Source organism: Phoca vitulina, unplaced genomic scaffold (genome assembly GCF_004348235.1).
Source record: "Phoca vitulina isolate PV1807 unplaced genomic scaffold, GSC_HSeal_1.0 scaffold5, whole genome shotgun sequence".
In the NCBI taxonomy this organism is placed as follows: Eukaryota; Metazoa; Chordata; class Mammalia; order Carnivora; family Phocidae; genus Phoca; species Phoca vitulina.
The window spans coordinates 79,673,321-79,691,000 of NW_022589708.1; the positions used below are offsets into that span (position 1 = coordinate 79,673,321).

The window sequence follows — 17,680 nt, forward strand, 5'->3', positions numbered from 1 at the left end:
ATATACAACAGATAAACAATTGATACAGCTGGGTAGGTCAATGTAGCAAATTATTTCTAGTGATTTGTATCATTGAAATAAATTTCTAGGCCCAAGATAGAGCTGCTACTGCCCAGGGTGCCATGTCAGCAAACCAAAACCTAGATAACTTTTATGTCCCTATAAACACTGCACTTGATCAGAAACACAATATATCCAGTCGGCCAATCCCCCAACACCAAGCCAACTTTGGGCGCTATACTCACTTCCCTGTTCCTTGATCTTTCTAAATACCGTCAGATATGCAACCCCAACCAATCAGCATAAACTAAGTACTTCTTCCTGGTTTCCTGCTTGCCTCTTTCTATAAGAGCTTACAGCCCTGTCCCCTTACTTTGCAGTTCTCTGGACTCTTGAGGGTGGAGACTGCCAGCTTCAGGAAGTGTAAAATAAATATTTTTTAAGATCAACTAAATTGTCCTCTTATTACTTTAATAGTACCTATAGGCAACCAGTGTTATACACCTAAACCAAGGTATTTTACTATATTATAAAATACCAAAATTGAAAATGAATGTTTATATATACTGAGCCAGAAATTAACAACCCATTTTAATTTTCTTAAATCCAAGTCATGTATTCGAAACCACTTCACATAAAAAATTCTTTTGGTATTATGCTCAGAAATGGAATTGCTGAGTCATATGGTAATTCTATTTTTAATTTTTTGATGAACCACTCTATTGTTTTCCGTAGCAGCTACCATTTTACATTGCCACCAACAGAGAACAGGGTTCCGTTTTCTCCACATTCTCACCAATACTTGTTATTTTCCGTTGTTTTTTTTAAAAGTAGTCATCCTAATGGGTGTGAGGTGGTATCCAACGACCCATTTTAAGAAACAGAATATAATCATTACCTTGAAAGTGTCTGTGAGCTGTGTCCCAATTGTATTCTCTTCTGCTCCCTTTTAGAAACTACCACCATGCTGATGTTTGTGTTTATCACTCAGTTCTACCACAAGGTTTGTACCTTGTTTATATATCGGGTTTTTTTTTTAAGATTTTATTTATTTTTTGACAGAGAGAGAGACAGCGAGAGAAGGAACACAAGCAGGGGGAGTGGGAGAGGGAGAAGCAGGCTTCCTGCGGAGCAGGGAGCCCAATGCAGGGCTCCATCCCAGGACCCTGGGATCATGACCTGAGCCCTGAAGGCAGATGCCTAACGACTGAGCCTCCCAGGCGCCCCTATATATTGTTTATATGTGTCTTTATCCTAGTTTGTAGTATGTCTTTTTCACATTTTATATTTTATTTATTTTTAATAAAGAGGCATTGCTGATGTTAATGTAGTCTGTTAATCTTTTCCTTTATGACTTGTGCCTTTTTGCATTGAGAAATTCCTCTCTGAATGATAAATCAAATACTTCAAAATGTTAACATCTGGGGAATTTAGATGAAGGGTATATGAAAATTCTTTGTACCATATTTGCAACTTTTCTGCAAGGTTAAAATTATTTCAAAATAAATTAAAAAAAAAAAAAAACCTTTCCTGTCCTAAAATCATAAAGATTTTTTCCAGGATTTTCTTCCAAAAGTTTTATTGTTTGTCTTTCATACTTAAGTCTTCAATCTATTTGGAATTTTTTAGTTTGGTATGAGGTAAAGAGTCAAACTGTACTTTTTGCCTTATTGTCTGGTTGTCCCATCACCACTGATTGAAAAGTCCATCATTTCACCATTTTTTTTTTTTAATTATAACCACTCTACTGGGTATGAAGTAGTACATAACTATGGTTTTTATTTTCATTTCCCTGATGACTAATGAGCCTGAGCATCTTTTCATGTCCATATTAGCCATTTGTATATCTTCTTCGGAGAAATATTTATTCAAATCCTTTGACTATTTTTTAATTGTATTATTTGTCTTTTTATTACTGAATTATAAGGGTTCTTTATATATTCTGGATACCAGTCCCTTATCAGATATATGATTTGTAAATATTTTCTCCCACTTCTTGTGTTGTCTTTTCATTTTTCAATTGCACAGAAAATTTAAAAAATTTTGTATTGAGACATAATTGACAAATAACATACAATTTTAAATTTGATCAAGTTTGGTTTGTCTATTTTTCTTTTGTGCTTTTGGTGTCAAGAGACCATTGCCTAATGAAAGGTCATGAAGATTTACTTCTGTTTTCTTCTAAGAGCTACATAGTTTTGTTTTGTTTTTGTTTTTTGTTTTGTTTGTTGTTGTTGTTGTTTTTTGAGCCACTCAGGCACCCATGGGTCTTATTTATTTAAACCACACAAGAGTCAGATCTGGCCTGTGCCATCCTTTGTAAATGAAACTGTGGTGGACACTCATTCCCCCAGGAATGACTAAAATACATGGTTTGGAAGGTCCCTGCCAGTTTTTCCTGGCAAGTTTCTTCTTCTATATATGAATTTATCTAAGGTTAATGATTCTTTTTTTAAAATTTTTTTTTATTAACATATAATGTATTATTGTTTCAGGGGTACAGGTCTGTGATTCATCAGTCTTACACAACACACAGCGGTCCCCACAACACATACTCTCCCCAATGTCCATCACCCAGCCACCCCATCCCTCCCACCCCCTCCACTCCAGCAACCCTCAGTTTGTTTCCTGAGAGTCTCTTATGGTTTGTCTCCCTCTCTGGTTTCATCTTGTTTCATTTTTCCCTCCCTTCCCCTATGATCCTGTCTTGTTTCTCAAATTCCTCATATCAGTGAGATTATATGATACTTGTCTTTCTCTGATTGACTTATTTCGCTTAGCATAATACCCTATAGTTCCATCCATGTCATTGCAAATGGCAAGAGTTCATTTTTTTTTGATGGCTGTATAATATTCCTGTGTGTGTGTGTGTGTGTGTGTGTGTGTGTGTGTGTGTGTATACCACATCTTCTTTATCCATTCATCTGTTGATGGACATCTAGGCTCTTTCCATAGTTTGGCTATTGTGGACATTGCTGCTATAAACATTGGGGTGCAGGTGCCCCTTCGGATCACTACCTTTGTATCTTTGGGGTTAATACCCCGTAGTGCAATTGCTGGGTCGTAGGGTAAGAGCTGCACAGTTTTAACTCTTATACTTGTAAAGAAGAGATCTAATTTCACACTTTTACATATAGATATCCAGTTGTCCCAGCACCAGTTGTTTGTTGAAAAGACAGTTCTTTCCCCATTGAATTGTCTTGACATCCTTGTCAAACAACAACTGACCATAAATGTAGAGGCTTATTTTTGGACTATCAGTTCTATTCCATTGATTCTATTCCATCTATCTTTATGCCATTACCACATTGTCTTCATTACTGAAGCTTTTCGTAAGTTTTGGATTCAAGAAGTGTTAATACTCCTATTTTTTTTTCAAGATTGTTTTGGTCATTCCAGGTCTTTACTTTTTCATATGAATTTTAGGATCAGCTTGTCAATTTCTGCAAGAAAGTAATCTGAGATTTTGATAGGGAGTGGATTGAATCTGTAGATCATTTGGGGGAGTACTGTCATCTTAACAATATCAAGGCTTCCAATCCATGAACATGTGATGTTTTTCCATTTATTTAGATCTTTTAAAACTTTTTTCATTAATGTCTTATTGTTTTCAGTGTATAAGGCTTGCATATCTTTTGCTCAATTTATTCCTAAGTATTTTATTCTTTTTGATGTTACTTGTCATATCTGTTATTAAATTATGCTAATAAAATAAGCTGAAAGGTATTCTCATATTTTTCCTAAGCTCTGCAATATTTTGTATTAGGTTGGAATTATCTGTTCTTTGAATATTTGGTAGAAGATGGGGGTAAAACCATCTCAACCTAGTGTCGTTTTCTTTGTCAGGAGGTTTTAAACTAATTTCTTTAATCACTACAGAATGATTCAGGCTTTCTATTTTTTCTTTAGTTGGGTGTGGCAAATTTATTTTTTTCTAAAAATTCATCTAAGTTTTAAGACTTATTGGCATAAGGCTGTTCATAAGTTCTTCTTGTTATGTTTTAAATCTCTTAACCACCTTTCGTTAAGTCCTCCCTTTTATTCTGAGTATTGTTTATAATGCCTTCTTTCTATCTCTCTTTTCTTGTTCACTCATGCAAGAACTGTATGATTTTTATTAATCTTTTAAAAAACCCAACTTCTTTTGGATTTTTTTTTTTTTTTTTGCTTTTCTTGTGTGCGTGCGTGTGTGTGTGTGTGTGAGGTTCTGTACAAATTTTAGGATTGTTTGTTCTATTTCTGTGAAGAATGCCATTGGAATTTTGATAAGGATTGCACTGAATCTGTAGGTTGCTTTGGGTAGTATGAACATTTAAGCAATATTCCAATCCGAGAGCATGGAATATCTTTCTATTTATTTGTGTCATTTTTTTTCCATCAGTATCTTATAGTTTTTATGTATAGGTCTTTTACCTCCTTGGTTATATTTATTCCTAGGTATTTTATTCTTTCTGATACAATTATAAATGGGATTATTTTCTTAAAATCTTTTTCTGATAGTTCACTATCAGCTCACTATTTGTATCCTGCAATTTTCCTGAATTTGTTTATTAATTCTAACAGTTTTTTGGTAGAGTCTTTAGGGTTTTCTATATGTATTACCATGTCATTTGCAAATAGCAACAGTTGCACTTCTTCCTTTCTGATTTGATGCCTTTTATTTTTTTTTCTTGCCTAGGACCCCTTTCTGACTAGGACCTCCAATACTATGTTGAATAAAAATGGGGATAGTGGGCATCCTTGTCTTGCTTCTGCTCTTAGAGGAAAAGCTTTCTGGTTTTCACTATTGAATATTATGTTAGCTGTGGGCTTGTCAGGTATGGCCTTTATTATGCTGAGGTACATTCCCTCCATACCCACTTTGTTGAGAGGTTTTTTTTTTTTTTTTTAACATAAATGATAAAAATAAATTGCCAAATGCTTTTTTCTGCATCCACGGAAATGATCATATGATTTTTTAGCCTTCATTTTGTTAATGTGGTATATTGATTAATTTGCAGATGTTGAACCATCCTTGCATCCCTGGAATAAATCCCACTTGATCATGAAACTTTTAATGTATTGTTGAATTTTAGTTTCTAATATTTTGTTGAGGATTTTTGCATCTGTAATCATCAGGATATTGGCCTGTAATTTTCTTTTCTTGTAGTGTCTTTGTCTGGTTTTGGTATCAGATGAATGGTAGCCTCATAAAATGAGTTTGGAAGTGTTCCTTCCTCTTCTACATTTTGGAAGAATTTGAAGGATTGGTACTAATTCTTTAAATGTTTGGTAAAATTCACAGTGAAGCCATCTGGTCCTGAACTTTTGTTTGTTGGGAGGTTTTTGGTTACTGATCCAATCTCCTTACTGTTAATGAGTCTGTTCAAATTTTATATTTCTTCATGATTCAGTCTTGGTAGGTTGTATGTTTCTAGGAATTTATCCATTTCTTCTAGCTTGTCTAATATATTTGCATATAAGTATTCATAGGAGTCTCTTATGACCCTTTAGATTTCTGTGGTATCAACAGCAATGTCTCTTTCACGTCTGATTTTATTTGAGCCTATTTTATCTTGGTGAATCTAGCTAAAGGTTTGTCTATTTTGTTTATCTTTTAAAAAATAGCTCTTGGGGGTACCTGGATGGCTCAGTCATTAAGTGTCTGCCTTCAGCTCAGGTCATGATCCCGGGGTCCTGGGATCGAGACCCGCATCGGGCTCCCCGCTCAGCGGGAAGCCTGCTTCTCCCTCTCCCACTCCCCCTGCTTGTGTTCCTGCTCTCGCTATCTCTCTCTCTGTCAAATAAATAAATAAAATATTAAAAAAAAATAGCTCTTGTTTCATTGATCTTTTTTTTTTTTTAAAGATTGTATTTATTTATTTGACACAGAGAGACAGTGAGAGAGGGAACACAAGCAGGGGGAGTGGGAGAGGGAGAAGCAGGCTTCCCGCGGAGCAGGGAGGCCGATGTGGGGCTCCATCCCAGGACCCTGGGATCATGACCTGAGCCGAAGGCAGACGCTTAACGACTGAGCCACCCAGGTGCCCCTCATTGATCATTTCTATTGTCTTTTTGGTCTCTATTTCATTTATTTCCACTCTGAAATTTGTTATTTTCTTCCTTCTACTAACTTTGGGTTTAGTTTTTCTTTTCCTAGTTCCTTGCAGTGTAGTTAGGTTGTTTATTTGAGATCTTCTGTTTATTGCTATAAACTTCCCTCTTAGAGTTGCTTCTGCCACATCCCATGTTTTGGTATATTGTATTTCCATTTTCATTTAGCTCAAGTATTAATTTCTCTTTTGATTTCTTCTTTTACCCATTGGTTATTCAGTAACATGTTGTTTAACTTCCACATATTTGTAAATTTTCCAGTTTTCTTGTATCCTCTAGCAGTATTATAGTTCTACATTTAGGTCTATGTTCCATCTCAAATTTTTTTTAAAGATTTTATTTATTTTTTTTAAGATTTTATTTATTTATTTGACAGAGAGAGTCATAGAGATAGAGAGGGAACACAAGCAGGGGGGAGTAGAAGAGGAAGAAGCAGGCTTCCCACGGAGTAGGGAGCCTGATGTGGGGTTTGATCCCAGGACCCTGGGATCATGACCTGAGCCCTGAAGGCAGATGCTTAATGACTGAGCCACCCAGGTGCCCCTAAAGATTTTATTTATTAATTTGACAGATAGAGAGAGAGAGAGAGAGAACAAGCAGGGGGAGCAGCAGGCAGAGGGAGAAGGAGAAGCAGGCTCCTCGCTGAGCAGGGAGCCCGATGAGGGGCTCAATCCCAGGACCCTGGGATCATGACCTGAGCTGAAGGCAGATGCTTAACTGACTGAGCCACCCAGGTGCCCCTCAAATTAATTTTTGAGTATGGCATGAAGTAAGGGTTGAGGTTCTTTTTCCATTTGAAAATCCAATTTTTCTAATATCAGTTTTGAAAAATCCTTCTTTTCCCATTAATTTCACTGGTGTCTTTGAAGAAAATCAATGGACTAAATATGCAGGTCTCTATCTGGACTTTCTATTGTGTTCCATTAGTCTACTTATCTATTTTTATGTCAATACCATACTGGCTTATACTCTTTTTTTTTTTTTAAGATTTTATTTATTTATTTGACACAGAAAGACAGCTAGAGAGGGAACACAAGCAGGGGGAGTGGGAGAGGGAGAAGCAGGCTCCCCGCTGAGCAGGGAGCCCGATGCGGGGCTCGATCCCAGGACCCTGGGATCATGACCTGAGCCGAAGGCAGATGCCCAATGACTGAGCCACCCAGGCGCCCCTGGCTTATACTCTTAAATTTGTGCACTCCTACTGTCTCCTTCTACCACAAGATTATCTTGATTATTCTAAGGTTTTTTGCATTTTCATATAAATTTTAAAATCAGCTTGTCAGTTTGTATAAAAATGTACCCTGGGATTGCAGTGAATCTTTTTCTGGGCTCTTTCTTCTGTTCCATTGATCTATTTGTCTATACTGTCATCAATACCACACTGTCTTGATTACTACAGCTTTATAGTAAGTCTTTAAGTTGCATAGCATCAGTCCTCCAACTTTCTTCCTCAATATTGTTTTGGCTAGTCTAGGTCTTTTGCCTCTCCATAGAAACTTTAGAATCAGTTTGTCCATATCCATAAAATAACTTGCTGGGATTTTGATTGGTATTCCATTGAACTGTAGATCAATCTTGACAATACTGAGTTTTCCTATCTATGAACATGGAAAATCAATGCATTTATTTAGCTCTTCTTTGATCAGATTTGTCATTTTCTTCATATGGCTCTCATACATATTTTATTACATTTATATCTATGTGTTTCATTTTTGAGGGTGCTAATATAAATGATACCATGTTTTTAATTTTAAATTCCATTTGTTGGAATATAGGAAAGCAATTGGCTTTTGTATATTAACCTGTAGCCTGCAACCTTGGTATAATTGTTCACTAGTTTCAATAATTTTTTTTTTTACATTATTTGCAAATCTAATTAAAACCTTTTTGAAGTTTTTATTTTAATTTCAGTTACGTTTCAAGGGTTTTATGTTGATTCTTTTGAATTTTCAACATAGATAATGATATCATCTCTAAACAAAGAAAATTTTAATTTCTTCCTTCCTTGTCTATATATCTTTTACTTCCTTTTCTTGCCTTATTGCATTAGCAAGGACTTCTAGTACAATATTAAAAAGGAGTGAAGAGAGGGGCAATCTTTGCCTTGTACCTGATCTTCATGGAAAAGCTTCTAGTTTCTCACCGTTAAGTATAATATTAGCTATAGTTTTTTTTTTTATAGTCTTTACTCTGTTGAAGAGATTCTCTATTCATTGTTTACTGAGAGTTTTTAGCATCAATGAATGTTCGATCTTCTCAAATGCTTTTTCTGAATCTATTGATATGATCATGTGATTTTTCATTTTTAGTTTGTTGATGTAATGGATCACATTAATTGATTTCTTAATGTTGAATCAGACTTGTATACCTGTGATAAATCCCACTTGGTCACGATGTATTGTTCTTTTTATACTTTTTTGGATCCAACTTGCTAATATTTTGTTGAGGATTTTTGCACCTATGTTACTGAGAGATATTGCTTTGTAGTTTTCTTCTCTTATAATGTCTTTGTCTAGTTTTGGTATTAGGGTAATGCTGCCCTTATAGAATGAGTTAGGAATTATTCCTACTGCTTCTCTACTCTGAAAGACATTATAGAGACTTGGTATAATTTCTTCCTTAAATGTTTGGTAGAATTCACCAGTGAACTCATCTGGGACTGGTGCTTTATGTTTTGGAAGGTTATTAATTATTGATTCAATTTCTTTAACAGATACAGGTCTATTCATATTTTCCATTTCTTCTTGTGTGAGTTTTGGCAGATACTGTCTTTTGAGGAATCAGTCCATTTTATCTAGATTATCAAATTTGTGGGCATGGTTGTTCACAACATTGAATCTATAGATCAATTGGGAAGAACTGACATCTTCACATTTTTAGTTTTCTAATCCCATTACCTTAAAATTTTTCTCCATTTATCTTAATCTTTTAAGAATTCTCTCAATTGGGGCACCTGGGTGGCTGGCTCAGTCAGTTAAGCCTGCCTTCAGCTCAGGTCATGATCCCAGGGTCCTGGGATCAAGCCCCACATCGGGCTCCTTGCTCAGCAGAGAGCCTGCTTTTCCTTCTCCCTCTGCCCCTTTCTCTGCCGCTCCCTCTGCCACTCCCCCTGCTTTGTGCTCTCTCACTCTCACTCTCTCTCAAATAAATATAATCTTTAAAAAAAAGAATTCCCTCAATAATGTTTTGTAGTTTTCATTTTAGAAATCTTTCATATCTTTAAAAAAAATTATTGTTAGGCATTTGATGTTTTTAATACCATTATAAATGGTATTTTAAAATTGTATTTTCCAAGTATTTGTGGCTAGTACATGAAATTAAAATTGATTTTTGTAGTTTGACCTTATGTCCTTTGACCTTGTCTCAGCTTTTGTTTGTCTGACTTTTGTTAATTTCCTTCATTTTTTCTTTTTTTCAGGTTTTTTGTTAGTTAATCTGAATACATACATATATATAGATAGATAGATACATTTTAGTTACTTGTTCTTAGTTTTTTTTTTTTTAAACTGAAGTATACTGGACATACAGTGTTATATTAGTTACAGGTGCACAACATAGTGATTTAATAATTCTATACATTATACTACGCTCACAATCATACAGATGTAATTACCATCTGTCATCATACAATGTTATTACAATATTATGACTAATATTCCCTATGCTATACTTTTCATCCCCATTATTATTTCTTTATAACTGGAAATTTGTACCTCTTAATACTGTTCACCTATTTGCCCATCCCTTCCAGCCCTGTTCCCTCTGGCAACTGCCAGTTTGTTCTCTGTATTTATGATTATGGAAAAAAGTCTCCTTTATTTTTATTTTTTATTTATGTTTTTTAAAGATTCTATTTATTTGCTAGAGAGAGAGAGAGAGAGCACAAGTGCACAGCAGGGGGAGCAGCAGGCAGAGGGAGAAGCAAGCAGAAGGAGACACAGGCTCCCTGCTGAGCAAGGAGCCCCACTGATCTCAGGACTCTGGGATCACGATCCCAGCCCAAGGCAGACACTTAACTGACTGAGCCACCCAAGCGTCCATCTCCTTTATTTTTAAAAAATCTTTTCTGCCAGATATAGAGTTCTTAGTTTATAGGGCTTTTTTCTTTCAGCACTTTAAAGATATTATTTGATTACCTTTTAGCTTCCATTCTTTTTATTTTTTAAGATTTTATTTATTTATTTATTTGAGAGAGAGAGAGCACAAGCAGTTGGAGCAGCAGGCAGAGGGAGAGGGAGAAGCAGGCTCCTCAATGAGCAGAGAGATGGACATGGGGCTCGATCCCAGCACCCTGAGATCATGACCTAAGCTGAAGGCAGCTGCTTAACCAACTGAACCACCTGGGTGCCTCTAGCTTCCATTATTTCTGATGTGAAATAATTTAAAATTCTTATAGATGTTGGGGCGCCTGGGTGGCTCAGTCGGTTGAGTGTCCAACTCTTGACCTGGACTTGAGTCTTGAGCTCAGGGTTATGAATTCAAGCCCTGTGTTGGGCTCCACTGTGGAGCCTACTTTAAAAAAAAATCTGGGGTGCCTGGGTGGGTCAGTTGGTTAAGCGGCTGCCTTCGGCTCAGGTCATGATCCCAGGGTCCTGGGATTGGGTCCCGCATCCAGCTCCTTGCTCTGTAGGGAGCCTGCTTCTCCCTCTCCCTCTGCCTGCTATTCCACCTGCTTGTACTCTCTCTCTCTCTGTCAAATAAATAAAATCGTTTAAAAAAAAAAGGATTAAAAATAAAAAAAATTTTAAAAAAATCTGTCCCGTGGCGCCTGGGTAGCTCAGTCGTTAAGCGTCTGCCTTTGGCTCAGGTCATGATCCCAGAGTCCTGGGATCAAGCCCCGCATCAGGCTCCCAGCTCCGCGGGAGGCCTGCTTCTCCCTCTCCCACTCCCCCTGCTTGTGTTCCCTCTCTCTCTGTGTCTCTCTCTGTCAAATAAAAAGAAAAAAAAATTCTTATAGATGTTCTCCTGACTCTAATGTGTCCTTGTTTTCTGTCTGCTTTAAGATTTATCTGTGGTTGGGGAAATTGGAGGGAGCGATGAACCATGAGAGACTATAGACTCTGAGAAACAAACAGCATTTCAGAGGGGATGGGGGTGGAGGGATGGGTTATCCCGGTGATGTGTATTAAGGAGGGCACGTACTGCATGGAGCACTGGGTGTTATACAAAAACAATGGATCGTGGATCACCACATCAAATGCTAATGATGGGGGCGCCTGGGTGGCTCAGTTGTTAAGCATCTGCCTTCCGCTCAGGTCATGATCCCAGGGTCCTGGGATCGAGCCCCGCATTGGGCTCCCTGCTCACCGGGAAGCCTGCTTCTCCCTCTCCCACTCCCCCTGCTTGTGTTCTGTCTCTCTCTGTCAAATAAATAAAATCTTTAAAACAAAAACAAAAACAAAAACAAAACTAATGATGTTTGGTGACTAACATAACATAAAAAAAAAAAAGATTTATCTGTGGTTTTCAGCAGTTTGATTCTGGTCCACTTAAATGTGGTTCTATTTGTATTTATCCTGCCTGAAGCTCTGTTGAATTTCTCAGATCTTTAAGTTGGACGTCTTTCAATAATTTTAGAAAAAATTCAGTTATTATTTATTCAAACATTTTTCTATCTACTCTCTTTCCTTCTGGGATCCCAATTACACAAATGTAAAACCTTTTGATATCATTCCACATGTCCTGGATTCTCTTCTTTTTTCATTCTATTTTTTTTCTATGCTTCAGTTTGGGTAATTTTTATTACCACCTTATATTATTGTAATTTAAGTTACATGATCTTTTTTTGTTTTGTTTTGTACATTCTGCTACTAAGTCCATCCAATGACCCTTTCATTGAAGATACTGTATTTTCCAGTTCTAGGATTTTCATTTGATACTTATAGTTTCCATCTATTTGCTGAGATCCTCCCATTTGTTCACCCATTCTGTTCTTCTTTTCTGATAAATCCTTTACTGTATTTATAATAGCAGTTTTAAATCCTTGTCTGCTAATTCCAACATCAGGGGCATCTGTAGGTCAGCATCTGTAGTCCATTTTCCCCTAGATTATAAGTCATACTTCCCTGCTTCTTTGTATGTTATTAAATTTTCATTCTAGATTGTACTGTGAAAATTGTGGAGACTCTGGATTATGCTATCTTATTCTAAAGAGTGTTGAGTTTTGTTCTGGTGTATCCTTTGAAAGCTTTGTTTTAGGTTTTGTTAGGGTGGGCCTATTTTGTATTTCTCCTTCATCCTGTGGTAGTCTTTGATCATGATTTATGGTCCTTTTGACACTTTTTGGGTTTTAGTGGAAAACTTGAGATGTTTATAAATTCTAACTTGCTATAATTCAAATGCCAAATTCTGTCTCCCCAACACTTGGCAGCAGCCGAAATCTCTGCTCTACTCTTTCTTTCTAGTTGTTGCTTTTTTCTGGATTCCTTGAAGTCACACCCTGTGTATGTATGGGTTAGGGGAGAACCAATGATCTGAGGGAATTTGTATGCAGATTTCAGAGCTCCCTGCTCCATGGCTCACTCCTTTCTAGGTTTTTCACCCTTAATTTCCAGCTACTCTAGCAGCCTTGAACTCTGACCCCTATGTCAATATCCCATTAAGACTTTCTGTTTCAGTTCTAATCTCTCAAGTGCCTCATGAACTGAGAAGTACCTTTGGGTGAACAGCTGGATAAATGTGGAGCTCACCTCATTTTCTTCTTTTTTTTCAGGGATTTTGTACCCTTTGGTTTCTGCTTGTTTTTTTTATTGCATTACAGGCCTTAAAAGAGTGGTTTTAAAATATTTTGTCTGGGGTTAAAAAATGTTTTTGGTAGGAGAGTTAGTCTGATACAATCTCTTTTATCATTCCAGGAACTAGAATTCTCCTCATGCAGATATTCATCAGTTCTTTTTAGTGTAGTGCAAGTCAAACAAAGATCTGCTAACCCTCGGATAAGCCTGCAGTATGAAAACCCTGACATTTTTTGAGGAGATAGCAGGGTAGTTAGACATTGCTGTTCAATGAATACTGACTAGTTGTTTAATAAAATGTTTATTTTATTAAAAAAAAATCTCTTAACCTAGGACTAGCATTTGACCTTTAAACTACTTGCTCATCCATCCCCTTCATTATCATGACAAGAAACAGGTCCATAGAGGTTGAACTTGCTCTGGTAAAGACAGACTAGATGCTCATAAAAGCTGTTTTCTCTTCCTCAACACAAAGTTTAAGTACATTTCCCAGCCTTCTTGTATCTGGATGGAGTTCTGTTACTAGATCCTGCCACATTTTCTCTTTTCTCCTCCTATCTACCAGGTAGGTGATGCCAGAGCAATTTTCTTCTTTTCTTTTTACCAGAGTAATTTTAAAGACACTTTTGATAATGGTAGAGCCACAATATGGAAGGAGCCTGGGTCTCTACATGACAACCTGGAGTGGAATTTTCTGCTGACCACTATTTTACTGTGATATGGGCAAGAAAATAATCTTTATGTTAAGCTACTGAAATTTTGGATTTTTAAAATAGAAGTTATTGCTAATTATGCTAATTAATTTGCACAGGCAATACCCTAATTATTGGTAAAGATATGACTATAAATTAGTCCTCTGTTTCCTTGATGGTTAACAAATAAAATTCCACTCATATGTAACTTACATAATTATTATATTAGTACACTAGTTTACAACAAAATTTACAACAATTAAGAGCATGCCATTTTATTAATAGAAAAATGGTGACTTACCCAGAGATCGAATGCCTTTTTGTTCAAGAAAGCTGTTTAAAATATTTATATTAAGGTTTAATATAAATCCCAGTTCTGGTGTAAGTTTCCAGAAGCCATCCTATAAAATAAAACAAATTTAAGCCACATTATTGAAATTTATTCACATACATAAGAACTTAATATAATAAATGTTTCTAATTATTTCAATTCCGTTTAAGACATTTCTAAAAATTTTATTATCAAAAATTTTTATTATTTTTATTATTCTTAAAATGGAAGTTCTTCATATACTAGTGACTCAATATTTTTGGGAATCTCAAAAATACTATGGATGTTATGTATCAGGTGGCACTTATAAAAAGTATGGAAAGAGGCTCATGTGTAAGGATTTTTAAAAATGGTGTTATGCAGTTTTTTCTTCTAGTAATGCTTTGAACTGATGTTTCTCAAACTTTTAAGTAGCATGATTCCTTTTGAGCAACATTAAAAATGTGCCTTTATGATGTCTGAAATATGAAAATGACATTTTTTTTACTAAATATAAAATTGTTATGGTGAATATGCTTTTTAAAACTACCTTATTTATTCTCACTGTCCCCTGCCCACTTCAACTAACTTTTAAGGCTGATGTTTTTTACATATTATGAGGTAGTTGTAAGCCTGAACATGGGGATCTTGAACTTGAAGTAGATCGACTCCAGGTCTCAGGGGAAATAATACAGGGAACAGAAAGGAGGGTGAAGTCATAGGCAGATGCACAGACTCTACAGCAATAATTTGAAAAATAACAGCAGTGATATATGCTAACTAGTGTTGAACTAGTTCTAGGTGCCGGGTTTTTAAAAAAAAATCTTTTTAGCCACTTCTTGTGGAGAGGCTATTACTATACCTTTTGCAGATGAGAACCACTTTTCAGATGAATACTGAGGCACAGAAAAGTTAAAGCAACTTGTTCAAAGTCACACAGCTAACAAGCAGCGGAGGCACAATTTAAGCCCCAACAGTCTGGCTCCAGGGCCCATAGATAGCAGTATCTGCTATACTGCTTCCAACACTGCTTTCATGTACATTCTTTCAGGTAAAAAAAAAAAAAAAAAAAAAAGCTGGGCAGCTGTTATTATCTCGTTTAAACCTCAAAACCACTCTAGGAGGCAGACACTATTATTATCCCCAGTATATGGGTGAAGAAACTAAGACTGAGAAAGGTTATCTGACTTGTCTTAAATCACAAAGAAGTAGGACTGAGGCTCCAATTTAGTCTCACACTAAATCAAGTTGCTTTTCCACTTCACTAAACTACTTTACATCAAAACACAAAATTACATGTGTGAGACTGGGTCTTAGTACCAGTGCAGGAACTATATTTATTGAATGTTTATTACCTTCACAAATGGAATGATAATCTTTAACACAGTCTTACATGTTGAGTATCATTCCCAAGACCATATGTGAAAACAATCAGAATATACTTACAACACTTGTTCTTTATTTCACAATGGGAAGTTTACATGATTGCAATTCATCTATCTGTTCTAGAAGCTAGGAAATCAAGGTGTTACCCCATGACCCATTCAGGGATGCTAATTTTCAACTGAGGAATATTAACATTCACTTGCATGATATTCTGGACTAACAATTAAAAATAGATAAATACCATCATCAAGCACACTGTATTGTTCAATGACTTTTTTCAAGCAAGATTTTCTCAATGAAGGAAGCAGCGTGTTATTTACATTCTTCCACTATCTATCAACCAGGATAGATTCCAACTGGATGAAAAATTAAATGTAAACAAGAAACCATGAACAATTTTAAAAAATAAGTTGATTACATTACTTACCTCAGTAATGCCCTGGTAACATTTCAATGACCAGCTACTTTGAATAGCTCTGTTCTGAACTCTAAAGCTAATTAACCATAGACTTGGGGCGCCCGGGTGGCTTAGTCGTTAAGCGTCTGCCTTCGGCTCGGGTCGTGATCCCGGGATCCTGGAATCGAGCCCTGCATAGGGCTCCCTGCTTGGCGGGAAGCCTGCTTCTCCCTCTCCCCCTGCTTGTGTTCCCTCTCTTGCTATGTCTCTCTCTCTGTGTCAGATAAATAAAATCTTAAAAAAACCAAAAAACAAAAAACCATAGACTTAAGGATAAATAAGACTAATACCTCAGTTTGTAGCCTGAAGAGTTCAGTCCAAGGCACAAAATTCATCCAGCTCTGTTCATCTTTTTGTGCCTGAAAGCTTGCAGTAAAGTCACTTCCTGTTATATCAGATTTTGCCACTTTTTTTCTTTTAAAAAAAGGACTTGCCAGAAATTTTGGTGTTTCATTATTTTCTGTTTCAGAAAAACTTCCATTACTTGAAGCAGATAATGAAATTCCAGCAGAAAGATCTGTACAGAAAGAACCCTCCAATTCAGTGTTAGCAAACAGATCTCTTGGTGGCTTGTAACTGGCTCTGGAATGAACTGGAGAATTTTGAAGATAAAGAGGAGAACAAGAAAGGGAATGAACGTCAAACCCTCTGGATGGACCAGCAGAACTAACTCTACGTGGAGGCAGAAGAATATTTGGCTGCAGGGGAGAGTCCAACTTAGGGAAAATGCTAGCAGAATTGTCAGTCTTATGGCCTTGATAAGTTTCAGGTAGATTAACCTCTCTGGAGTTAAATGAGGTACTTGCAAGAGCAGAAAAAGCAAAGGAACCAAGACATGGGGGAGGCCGTCTGAAAGGGGTACATGACACAGGGGTAATGTCACCCAAATAGTCAGCTTGAAGGTCTTGGTCATTCTTAGATGGATCAAACTGTTTGAGACTCCTAGCAACTTTCTTAGAACATAAGCGGGGAGGATGGTGGAATCCAGAACCGTCAAAGGGCTCATCTTCCAAACGGGCTGAACCACGGGCAGCAGAAATGCTGCAACAACCAACCAGTTTCGGGAAAGAGGCATCTCTACATAGTGGTCGTTTAAATGAATCCATCTGACTTAAACCCAATGGCTTTTCCACATCTCCACATTCAAAGTTGAGTGTTAAAGGTTTTTCTGATAGTTGGGAACTATCTTCAAAATCTTCAGAATCTTGGGGGTATAGCTCAGTGGTAGAGCATTTGACTGCAAAATCTTCAGAATCTTCCAGCTGAGATGATCTAAACTTTCTGTTAGTCAAATGTGGTTGTTGCAGTTCTTCATTCCATTCAAAGAATGCTGAAAGAGGCTGTCCAAGAGGGAAAAATATAATGTAAGGGAAACACAAAATAAAACAAACAACCAAACACACTTCCTAGAGTTGACTTCTGGGTAGACAAGCAATTGCTTATCCTAGAGCATTGAAAAGAGGAGAGATTCAAGATAATTTAAATACAATGCCCTTGTTATATAGATACAAATCTGAGATTTGGAGAGAATAGCAATAATAAATACATCAAAGATCTTAGTTTCTCTCTGTTCTTAGCATGTTGAAACTTTGAATACCCCTCATTTTATACAAGAGGAAACTCAGGACCATAAAAGTGTCTTGTCCAAGATTTTATAATTAGCAGTATCATAGTGTGTAAATTAGCCCTAAAATAAGCTGATAATTTGAAATAAATTATTCTAGTCTTTTATTCTGCTTTACAGCAATATTAAGGAAATGAGATGATTGACAAAAAATTTCAAAAGCTTTAAAGTCACTACATGAATATATCTTTACACCAGACTTTGAACAATATGTAAAACAAAAGGGAATTAAGGATGCTATGTTACTACTATTATTTGAATGTAAAGTCTTTCTTAAAAAGTTGCAAGTAAATAAAATTCAGTTTTATATGAATTACAAGTCTTTGAGATATTTTGGAAATAATTAGCCTGGCAGCACCTGGCTGGCTCAGTGGATAGAGTATG

The 17,680-nt window shown here is 36.4% G+C and overlaps 1 protein-coding gene across 2 annotated transcripts in view; it reads right to left on the minus strand.

The window, feature by feature from the left end:
- PARP4 (poly(ADP-ribose) polymerase family member 4) overlaps positions 1-17,680 on the minus strand; it is a 103,895-nt gene that overhangs the window by 6,833 nt on the left and 79,382 nt on the right. For both annotated transcript variants that reach the window (XM_032403408.1, XM_032403407.1), the window contains 2 exons: positions 15,963-17,012; positions 13,821-13,920 (listed from right to left, as the gene is read on the minus strand). In XM_032403408.1, the coding sequence (XP_032259299.1) occupies positions 13,821-13,920; positions 15,963-17,012 (1,150 nt within the window). The remainder of the gene's footprint in view (positions 1-13,820; positions 13,921-15,962; positions 17,013-17,680) is intronic.